At 36.1% G+C, this 12,274-nt stretch overlaps 1 protein-coding gene across 1 annotated transcript in view; it reads right to left on the bottom strand.

Annotated features, from left to right (window-relative positions):
• Positions 1 to 256: 256 nt before the first annotated feature.
• The window catches only part of Peritrophin-A (Peritrophin A), a 45,016-nt gene continuing 32,998 nt past the window's right edge, over positions 257 to 12,274 (bottom strand). The window contains exon 4 of the mRNA XM_073972996.1: positions 257 to 794. Coding sequence (XP_073829097.1) covers positions 571 to 794 — 224 coding nt within the window. The 3' untranslated portion in view covers positions 257 to 570. The remainder of the gene's footprint in view (positions 795 to 12,274) is intronic.

The following is a 12,274-nucleotide window of genomic DNA, read 5'->3' as shown; positions in this document are numbered from 1 at the left end:
ATGCAGCCACATTTCTAGATTAAACAGAGAAAAGCAACACCATAGGAATGTCCCTATAACAACCTCAACTTTGGAATAGAAAACTGTGGTCAGATTAGACCTGTCCTTGATCCCCGCTTTTCAAAACTTCATCATGGACTTCGAATTTTAATATAATATGTCCAAATGACGAGCGACAGGGACCTTGATTATAAGTCCACTATGCTGCAGATATCTAATAATAAATACCTAAATATTTTTGTAAAAACAAACAACATTTTCCAATTTAAATAAATAAAAATACAATATTTTTATTGTTTATTTCATTTTTTACAACGGTTTTATACATTTACAAAGAGGCTTGAAACCAATACAAAATTTACATAAAATTTATCTAAAGTTAATTTTAGTTGTTCATTTTTTTGTAACGTGAAGATAAAGTGATAAATTATTTACATAAAAAACAATCGTAAAGACAATAAAGTGAAAAAGTGAACAATCGAGTGCTAAATATTATAAAAAAATTGATTTACATATTTTGAGTTATTGTTTTTTGTTTTAATATTCGTTGAGAAGTGGTGTAGAGAGTTCTTATTTGCCATAACTGCCACATTTCGAATGGGCTTCTTCGGGATCTTCACAGGTTAGAGTGGTTTCATCGAAGACCTTGTCTTCACCGCAGGTAATCAAACGTGGATGACCTTCAACACAGGTGATCAAACGATGACAATCACCGGGTACAGGGAAACGTGGGAAAGGCCAGAAACGGGCAGCGGGACCATCGACTTTGGTTGGGCACTTGAAACCAACAACAGCTAAAATATATGAAAGGATTAATAAATCGTAAACTATATAAAGCATTTCAATTTTTTAAGACAAATTTTTGGATAAATTTTATTTTTATAATAAAATTGTAGGTATTGGATCAAGGATGTAACATTGATTATAAAGTTAACAGACAACCTGGTGATTTAATTTTCAATACTCTATGACAAAAAACAAATTGAAATAGTCATGTCTGAAAATTCATCCTTTTAGCAATTTAATTACATTGAACTCCAAGGTAAGATCGATGAAACAGTTGATTATATGTGTCGGAAGAATATCATGGTCACAGCGACACAGAAAACCAAGCTCAATAAAACTGCAGCTTATTGCCTTTGTTACAACGTAATGAAGTGAAGGTGAGGGAATATCTTTTCTATTCCACTAGTCTGCCTGGCTCTAATAACCTGTACATGGAATGTATTGTGGTAGCAATCAGGTGTAGAATTGGAGTTTGCTTAACGCATATATCAGGTAAATATATGTACTAAAGGTTATAAGCACTACATTAGTCCGCTTTTGGAAGGTCGTGTGGGTCTTTAATGCTCATCATGAGTTGTGACATTCGGTACTCGAAAATTACCAGATGGGTATAGTGCTGGCTGAGCAGATTTACGTTTTGCATGGTCAATGAGGACGCCCCTACCAAAATTAGCGGAGAGTGTTACAGTTCGCCAGATATTACATCCTGTCACCTGGCAAATGACGTCACCTGGCAATCCGCTAGTTCGAGGCTAGTTCGATTTTTGGTGAAGTTTCGTGACCACAGAGAACCTCAAATATCAAATTACAGCTAGTCCGGTTAAACCCGCAGCTAAAATCTAAAAAATACCGAAAATCGGGAGGAACCTTTATATGGGGGCTATACCAAAACATGGACCTATGTTTACAATTTTTGTTGGAGAAGTTTCTTGGCTACTGAGAACCTCAAATGTCAAATTACAGCTAGTTCGGTTAAAAATTGTAGCTAAAATTCTCAAAATACATACCGGAAATTGGTAGGTATAGCCCATCATCGAACTTGATCCTATCTCCATTTTTGTGGATGTTAGAGTGATTACCACAGATGAACGGACAGACGGACGGATATGCATGGATCGACTTAGGATTCTACGCTGATCAAGAATATATATACTTTATATGGTGTCAATGCGATACAAACGGAAGAACAAACTTAATATACCCTCCATGGTATATGGCATAAAGAAGGTTCCGCACAAACAAATTTGAAAAACAAATTTTTTTGAAGAAATACTATGAAATGAAGGAAAGAATGGCCCCCCCTGGCTACGTCGGTGAATCCTTTGCAGAAATATTTAATAGCTCCAACGGTTAGTAAATACCAAATTTCAGCCATTTCGCGTGAATGTGTCTAAAACCTTCAAATATTAAAAATCGGGAGATACAGTTCTACGGGGTATATCAAAACGTGACCTGTACCGGCCATTCTCAGCGGGAAAATTTTAATCCCTTTACTTTACACCAAACTGACTTTATACCGGTAGGTACCGTTCTATGGGCGCTATATCAAAACATTGAGTTGCCCCGACAAATATCTACAGACAACTTTGTAAGCCAAGCGAAGACTAAATAACAAATTTTAGCAATTTCGATGGTGATAATTCGATAATGAGGCTAAAACTCTTAAAATACCGTAAATAGCGTGGTACCGTCCCATCAAAGTGTGTACCTATATATGTCCAACATTTTTTGGCGGAAAAGATTTTAACCACTGACAGACCATAAATAGGTCTGTCTGGTTACTTTCCCAGTAAGAATTGTTCAGCAAGAACTTTCTCAGAGAGTAAGGAGTTTTTATTCTCTTTTGCAAGTAAATTGTAAAAAGTAAACAGACACCTTCCCAGCAGAAACCAGCAAGCAATCAGCTGGCTTGCCAAAACAGAACAAATTGTCCGCCAATAAAGGAAACAAAGGAAAAAATTTTAAAATAAGAAAGAAAATGACCCAAAAAGGAATTTGTCAACTTTGTCACTTTGTTCTCCGAAAAAACAATACTGTTACGAATGTAACTGATAGGTTTAAGTTAGTTTAGTTTAATTTCCGTTAATTTAAATATTTGAATTGTAACGTAAAGTTTTTATTACGCAGTTACTTTATTTAAGCAACAACAACTACCATGTAGAACTCTCTTCATTATTCTAGATGTTACTTTACCTTTCATTAATGTGCTTTTATTTTGTTTTGCCATAATCATGTAATTATTGTTTAGTTTGTTACTTCTTTGCACTTGTTTGTTGTTGTTACGTCATTACTGTGCTTGTCGTCCAATTGTATTCCCCCATGTATGTATGTGAGTATGGTTGTTCGCTTAGTGCGAATGTGCGTCTGTGTGTTCGCTGCACAGATTCGAGATGTTGCCATATGTGTTCTGGAGGACTCTAGAACAGGGAGACTTTGTATAAATACCGGGGAAATGGCAATGACGGAGTAGTTGTGTTTTAAGCGTTGAACTGAACAGATCGGTTAAATAAGAGCTGCGTGCTAACTAGAGACTTGCTGTGTGCTTAGTAATTAAAGTCGGTTTCGAATAAGTGTAATAAAGTAAATAAAGCATTGTAGAAACGTAATCTAAAACGAACCCTGTTTTATTTGGTACAAATCGTATCGGGGAATAAAACAACGTCTACACGGACATTAGTTAAATCTAATTCCGTAACAATTGGTGTCAGCAGTGAGATTACGATCATCCTACAATGAAGTTTAAGGATCTACGAGTGGAAGACTTGAAGAAGGAGCTAAGTAAGTTGGAGTTGTGTTCTACTGGCAACAAGGCCGAACTACAAAAACGCTTGTTGGAAGAGTTTGAGCGCCGTGGAATGAACATCGATGAATATGAGTTCGACGGTAAGGAGGAAGTCGAGTTATCGGCAAAGGACGAATCCAGCGTTGAGGAAGTTTCGTCGGTAGCTGCCAGGGGAGACGATTTGAAATCAATGCTGGCTATGATGATGGTGGAAATTAGGAAAATAGAAGGAAGCTCCATGGAAATGAATAAGAAAATGGAAGAAAATTCCAGGAAGAGCGAAGAAACTTCTAGGCTTATGATGGAAATGAAAGCAGAAAATTGTAGAATGATGAAAGAAAATTCCAGTAAAATGTTGGAAGAGATATCCAGAAAGAGCGAAGAAAATTCCAGAAAATTAGAGGAAAAATTAGAAGAGAACTCTAGAAAAATCTCTAAGAGCATGGAAGAGAAACTAGAGGTAAATTCTAGAAAAATTAACGAGAAACTCGATAACATCACGATGGTGATTGAAAAGAGAATAGAAAACGTGGAGGTACAAATTAAAGAGTTGGATAAAAAGATTTTGTCTGTTGACGAGAAATTTCTGGCTCAAGATGAGAAGATTCTGGGCATAGAAAAGAAAATGTCGGAACTGGAAATTAAAGGCGGTCCAGTGAGAGCTATCCATAACGCGTTAAAAATTAAGCCTCCAGTATTCGACGGCTCTACCTCTTTCAATGTGTTCAAATTACAGTTCGAGACAGTGGCTGCTAGAGATTCTTGGAACGACAACGACAAAGCGGTATCACTCCTTATGGCATTGAAGGGTGATGCTGCTGACGTATTACAGAGTATTCCCGCCGCTTCTAGGAATAACTATGGGGATATAATGGCTGCTCTCGAACGTAAGTACGGTAGTGAACACAAGCAAGAGATCTACCGAATGGAACTTAGGGGAAGAGTCCAGAAGCCAAATGAGACCTTACAAGAGTTTGCGGCTGATATAGAGCGATTGGCGCAGCTGGCATATCCAGGAGAGACACATCCATTGGTGGACCGCATAAAGATTGAGACATTTGCTAGTGGTATTCGTGATCCAGAGGTAAAATTTGCGACGTATGCGGCACCGATAGGAACATTTGCAGAAACCGTGTCATTTGCCCTGGCCCAAGAAACCGCGAGGATGCTGGTGAAACCTAAAGCTTACAACGTGAGGAGGCTGGACGTTGAGGACAACAATTCCCAGACCGTTGTCGACCCGCAGAATGATGCACTAATGCATGTGAAACGAGGGGCTGTTAGAACGAAAAAGACTTGTTATAACTGTCGGAAATCTGGACACTTGGCCCGAGAATGCAGAGTGAGACAAGCAAGGCCCAGATCCACCTCACCGCCTTCAAAAAGCAACGACCAACCGGTGGCCAAGAATCTGCAAAGAGAGACATCAGGTGAATCAGATACAGCAAGTTCTACTAATCACGAGGCGCCGCTGGCAGAGGATGAAAACGATGGTCCCACAATTTCTATAGCCATAGTCCAGCAGAAGAATCACAACTTGACGGTTAAAGGCTTCGTCAATGGTGTATTTCGTACCTTGACATTGGACACCGGTGCAACAAAGTCCATTATTAGACCGGATTTGGTAAAAGGGAAGGTATTGCCGTTAAATGGAGTTAAATTGCGGACGGCCACAGGCGAGACTTCAACGGTGCATGGAAAGGCCTACCAAAGACTGAGCATGGGTAGAAAATCGGTAAATTTCGATTTTATAGTGGCCGATATTGTGGACGAAGTTATACTTGGTGTAGACTTCATGATTGCCTTCGATATAAACCTGGACATAAAGCACCGTGTGATGACTTGGTCCAATGTGGAAATACCGATTAATGTGGGCTACAAAGAGAAGAAAAGCATGTGTCGCCCTAGCGCAGAATCTGACGAAATCGCTGTAGATGTCCGTACGCTGAAGGTGGAAGCCGCCGAAAAATGGCCAGTACGAAAGCGGAAAAATCTCGCAACAAGGAGGAAAAAGCGAAGATGTACATCGAGGAAACGTCCATGGAAAAGCGGCCGTACAGCAAGGAAGGACAAGTCTGATGAAGACCAGGTGGCACTTAGGAAGGTGACCACAAAGAAAGAAGGTATAACGTCACGATTCCTGGAGAGAAGGCAACGTCGTCCAGAAGAGCAAAAGACCAAAGCTGACGCAGTAGAGGGTACATCTAAATCGGTTGCCAGCACTACGGAACGAGAATTGCGTCTAGTCAAGAGGAACAGGCTTAAGCGGGAGGCAGTGTTACCAATGCCCATACCACCGAGAGGGAACTGTGCCTATTCGGGACGAAAAGGCTTAAGCGGGAGGCAATGTTACGAATGTAACTGATAGGTTTAAGTTAGTTTAGTTTAATTTCCGTTAATTTAAATATTTGAATTGTAACGTAAAGTTTTTATTACGCAGTTACTTTATTTAAGCAACAACAACTACCATGTAGAACTCTCTTCATTATTCTAAATGTTACTTTACCTTTCATTAATGTGCTTTTATTTTGTTTTGCCATAATCATGTAATTATTGTTTAGTTTGTTACTTCTTTGCACTTGTTTGTTGTTGTTACGTCATTACTGTGCTTGTCGTCCAATTGTATTCCCCCATGTATGTATGTGAGTATGGTTGTTCGCTTAGTGCGAATGTGCGTCTGTGTGTTCGCTGCACAGATTCGAGATGTTGCCATATGTGTTCTGGAGGACTCTAGAACAGGGAGACTTTGGGGTATAAATACCGGGGAAATGGCAATGACGGAGTAGTTGTGTTTTAAGCGTTGAACTGAACAGATCGGTTAAATAAGAGCTGCGTGCTAACTAGAGACTTGCTGTGTGCTTAGTATTTAAAGTCGGTTTCGAATAAGTGTAATAAAGTAAATAAAGCATTGTAGAAACGTAATCTAAAACGAACCCTGTTTTATTTGGTACAAATCGTATCGGGGAATAAAACAACGTCTACACGGACATTAGTTAAATCTAATTCCGTAACAATACAATTAGAATTGCTATTTTCACAATAAATTGTGTTTCATTTTCACAAACATACATATCGTCACCATAAATGCCCGAATACGTAACCCACAAAACCAAAACTTTACAGGAGAAAAAAAAAAAAAACAGAAACAAAAAACTTTATAAAATTAAAAACTGTTTTACCGAATATTATACGGCGTTTATATTATAGTTTTTTGCAGGGTTAACCTTCTTTATGAGGATTTGTTTGAAGTATATACAATGGAAATGACATTTGAAACCCAGACCCACTGGGTTAACCTTGTTATATATAAACGGCCTATTAATCTTATGAAGGGGAGTATATGGGATATTACCGATCATATACGAAGGGGAATAAGTAGTGAAACCAAAACCGCTGAATTGCTTAGTTTTGAGATCCTCCATTACAACAAAATCTGCAATATTATCCCATTTTCCGAAATGCAATTCCTTGAATTTTGCCAGAGCATGTATTTTAGCTTTATGTGTCAGATTACGTCAAAAAACGAATTTCGATTTTCATGTCGGTTACGTCTTCGGGCATTTATGGTGACGATATGCAAAACTCATATTCGAACACCCTTCAAAAATTAGTAAACTCGTTATTTATGGCAGATATGGTAGAAATAAGTGCTTTAATTTATTTGATAGGGAATATTTAAGAATAATTTACCTGAAAGAAAGATATATTTAATTAGTTCCATCATTTACGGTAGATGGTGTTCAGAGTCGAGGCAAAATTCATATTCGAACAGCTTAAGGCACTATATTTTTACTTTTTTGAAGGATTTGCTAAAGTGTGACTTTTTGTACTTGAATATCCTTGCGGAGGCCTGTGATGTTCAGAATCATAAAATTTAGTAAAGTTAATGTTCGATATTTATCAAAAATTGAATTGATTAAAAATATAGTAAATTTTCTGCAAAACTAAGCAATACTGTTCAAGAAATAAACATTAATGTTAAATTTTGGATGGATATTGCTAAAAATAGCTAATCTTAGTTATTCCATGACAAAATACGTGCTCCTTATTAAAAATAAATGGTGCCAGTTCCTGAGAATTTAAGCCTGGCGGGACATTTCTTATTTTTACGCGTGAATATGAAGACGTATCCTTCACTAAGTTGTTTAAAATTCGTTATAATCATGGTTTAATAAGAAAGGTTAGCTAAAGCTTCCTGTCAATTTAATTTTTTTCTTTCGACTGTTCCTAAAACGTCAAAACAATATACACAGTCTTTGTATGTGTGTGTGATGTTTGAATAATATGCCAACAATTTTAAAAACAATCGAATTCAATGATTTTCAAAATTGTTTTTAGAACATTTGTATGGAAGAAATCCTTCAGCTTATAATTGAAACAAACATTTTATCATATCCACAACTCGATTATGTGGAGAAACCTTGGCCCTTCATTCATTTTTCGCGTTTTTTATAAAATGCTCAAAATTGGTACTTTGTAAACAAACCCACTTGTTGCCTTTTTGTTTACTAATTTTGAAGTTTTATGAATTCAGGAAAAACAAGGGTTCTATAGATTTTTTCCATTTAAATCTACCTCTTTACTTATACCATGAGTAGAATTCTAAAATTCATTTTACAACAATAATTATGGATAATCGAAAAACGAAAAAGTAGTTTTTGAAAGTCGTAATGTTGGTAGACTAGAACTTAATTTTTAGGTAAGTAAAGAAATGGGGTAATCTTTTCCAAAAACTCCACAAAAATGATTGATTTATTGATTTATAGCTCCTTTGTTATAAAAATTTTAAAAAATAAACATTAATGTTTGATATGCATGAAAAAATGGCAAAGAAAACATTAATTTTTTAAAAAATGTCGAACGTTAACTTTACCCAGCAAAATGTTCGATGCCAAAGATGACATTCAATCATGGGTGCAAGTGATCTAGCATGTCATCTTTTTAGCATCTTCATCGATGAATTTTATATGAGCGTGGACCCCAAAAGATGACGTTCTTTTCTGGATCCTAAGCATGTCATTTTAACCAATGCGTTGACATGTCATTTCCACCAATGTTTTGGCATGTCATTTCCACCAATGATTTGACATGTCATTTTCACCAATGCTTTGACACGTCATTTTCACCCATGCTTTGACATGTCATTTTAACCAACCCCTTGGCATGAAATTTTCATGTCTTGTTTGGAAAATGGTAATGCTGTATTGAAATATGGTTTTCATGAAAAACAAAACTCTTTATTAATTCAAACGAATACATGAAATAGCTACAATTAATTTATCAGTTTAGTTTTTCAAAAGTTTACATCCAAAATTGCAATGTAATCACCACCGCTGCAACGCAAAAGATTACACTACACCCCGGTTAACTACCTCTCATAAAATTGCAATGAAATGAGGCAGTTATGCGGGAAAGGTAGTTAAGGAAATCCCGCATAGCTACCTCATATGGGTAGTTATAAAAATTTCATCTCAAACTTACGAAAAATGACACCAATTAGAACATAATCGTCGAAAAACAAAATGGTGTGTAGTAGAATAATTAATTTATAGTCCAAAAATATATAAGTTATATTATTTTACCAATAAGAAATTTAGTCATCAGTGAGCATAATATAGCACTGGACATCTTCATCACAATTCAGGCAGTCATCGAAATTGATTATCTCAGAAATACACCAGTGCGGGTAATAAACCGATAAAAGTATTATTAAATGTTCCTTTTGGGGAAAATATTTGACGGGCAAATATCCGAATTGGGTACTTATAGAAAAGTAGTTAACCGAGACAGTTTGAACTTATTTATATGAAAAAACATTGGGGATTTTGGTTGCGAGGCATTTAAACGGGAAAGGTAGTTAAGCAGAGAGGTAGATAACCGGGGTGCAGTGTACTTCCTCCGTTCTCCGCAACTGATATTCTTTCATATTACAAAAGGTTTTTTTAATTATCTTCCCATCACCAGTTCAGATTTCGACATGGACTCCAAATGCACTCCTTTAAGTATTTTTATTTCGTAAATTACTTTTATTTTATAATTTTGTTATTTTATAACAACATTACATTTTGGTAATTTATACTCTTTTGTTTAGTGACGGAAATATGTAGGGATCTACAACCCGGCTTGCTTTAGTGATCTCTAAGAACAAAATGTAACGAACGGGGAGGAGAGACTTTTTATGGAAAATACCATTTATGCTTAATTAATTTATTTTTAATTGTTTCTTTCCAAAAGTAGTTTCTTCTTTATTTTCAGATTCTTGTTCCTTTTCGTTTCGGATTTTTTTTTTCAAATTCCAAGAAGCGAGATTTGATTGATTTCATTCTATGTCAGATTTAGAACAGACAAGGGAACTTTTAAAATAGCAATGTGTGCAGTCCGATTCTATTTTTAGCTCGATGGTTGGGACTTCATATAATACCAATTGTTTAGAAGTTTTAGTTGTTTGATATGCAGGAAATGTAAGACAACATCACGACGAAAGTTCTAACAACTTTGGTCTGTTCCAGAAACTGAAAGAATCTACTTATTTTTACTACGATAACAATTTTTCCTTTATGTTATCGGAAAAAATAGTAAAAATTAGTAGATTTTTGCAGTACGGGAACATACCAAAATGAAAATAAACAGGTGTATAAATAAAAATACAAACATCATCTCTATTGGATCGATGGAATGGGTACAAATGCTGATGAAAAGATCGGATCTTTCACGACTTCCTTTGCATTGGTTCAAATCCTAATGAAAAGATCGGATCTTTCACGACTTCCTTTGAACCAATGCAAAAGATGACATGAAATCACGTCATCGCAAAGAACCCCTTCCGTCAAATTTTGCTGGGTTACTAAATTGTATGTTTCTGTACATCAGAGGCCTCCGCAAGGATATTCAATACAAAACGCCATCTACCGTAAATGATGGAACTAATTAAAAAATATCTTTCTTTCAGGTAAATTATTCTTAAATATTCTCTATCCAAGCACTTGTTTCTACAGTATCTGCTATAAATAAGGAATTTACTAATTTTTGAAGGGTGTTCGAATATGAGATTTGCATACTGTATGTCACCGAACAATTAAAAACAGCTGATTGTTTTCAGGAAGAAGAGTTTGCAAGTGCTTGCTAGAAGAAATTTGTCCAGGAAGAATTTGCAAACTCTCACTAAAAGAACTGTCAAAATGTCTCTCTCGATTCGCTCTCTTTTGCTGGTTTTTTTGTGTTAACAGACGACTTCCAGTAATAATTGGTACAAATTGTTACAAGTTTTAGCGTAACCAGACAGACCTAATGTCAAATTAAAATCAAGAGAGGCGAAAATGTCAAAAACTTTAAAGTACTTGAAAACGAGTGGTACCGTTATATGGCGGGTATACCCAAACGTGAACCTACATATACAGATTTTCATAAAATTTGTTTTCTTACCTCTGGAAACAAAAAATACCAAATTACAACCAATTATGGGTTCAAATAGAGTTAATACCTTTAAAATTCCTTAAGGTGACGCGTCGCGTTATATGGGGGGCTATACCAAAACGGGACCGATATAAACAATTTTTAGTAGAAATGGCATTTAGCCTCTGGAAACACAAAATATCAAATTACAACCAATTCGGTGGTCAAATGGGTGTAATACCTTCGAAATTGATTAAATCCTCGACGCGTCAATTTGTATGGGATGTTATACCGAAACTTGGCATTTTCAATACCAAAAGTTCTACGGACCTACAATACATTTAACCACCTTCCTCAATCCCTTCGTACGCTAGACCAATTTCCACAGACGGACGAACTTATTTATTCCTGATCAGCATAAAATTATAAGTAGATATAACCATGTCCGTCTGTCAGCTAGCAATATTTAAGATATGACTTTATAATTTGGTACAGAAGTTTATATTACTCCTATTGAAAATGGGCTAGATCGGTCCACGTTTTGATAAAGCCCTGCCGATTTCGGTATTATGAAGGTTATATCCACCTTTAAAAAATGTCGAAAGAGAATCTGCTAAAGTGGGTAAACGGCGACAAGACTATGTTGATGCAATACGTCCTCAGAACTCGGACGAACTGTTGAAGTTGAAACCTACAATTTTTTATTTACCTCGGCACCACCATAAATAAAACGAGAAACATCAGTTGTGAAATAAAAATAATAATAGTAATGGTCAATAGATGCTACTTTGGCTTATCTAAGCAGTTAAAGAACAAAGCCACATCTCGTCAAACAAAAATAACACTTTATTAATCACTGATACTACCGGTGCTAATGTGTGGTTTAGGGTGTCCAAAACCGAAACCGGTTAACCGGTTACCCGGTTTTGCGTTACAAAACCGAAACCGGTTTTCGCCAAAAACGTCATTTTCGGTTAACCGAAAAACCCGGTTATTTGTGTCGGTTAACCGGTTTTAAAAAATAGTATTATTTTAAAAAATATGCCAATTTAGTTCACTACGCAGTTCCAATGGTACACACCATTTGTATGAAAAATCTGCGTATACGTTATATCACACGTTAGTTTTTATGAAATTACTCATACATTTTGGAACTAATGCAGTGAACTAGGAACTAGAGCTATTGTAGCTACAATTTAAAACGAATGTTTGGCCAACTTAGTCATTATTCAAATAGCCGCCGAATTTTCAATAATTTCACGATAATTTGAGATTTGGCAAAGCAAGACTAAGAATCCGAACTTAATAAAATGT

The sequence above is a fragment of the Musca autumnalis genome, unplaced genomic scaffold (genome assembly GCF_047663935.1).
Source record: "Musca autumnalis isolate F117 unplaced genomic scaffold, ASM4766393v1 scaffold_3, whole genome shotgun sequence".
Lineage (NCBI taxonomy): Eukaryota > Metazoa > Arthropoda > Insecta > Diptera > Muscidae > Musca > Musca autumnalis.
This window is presented reverse-complemented; position numbering and strand designations above follow the sequence as displayed.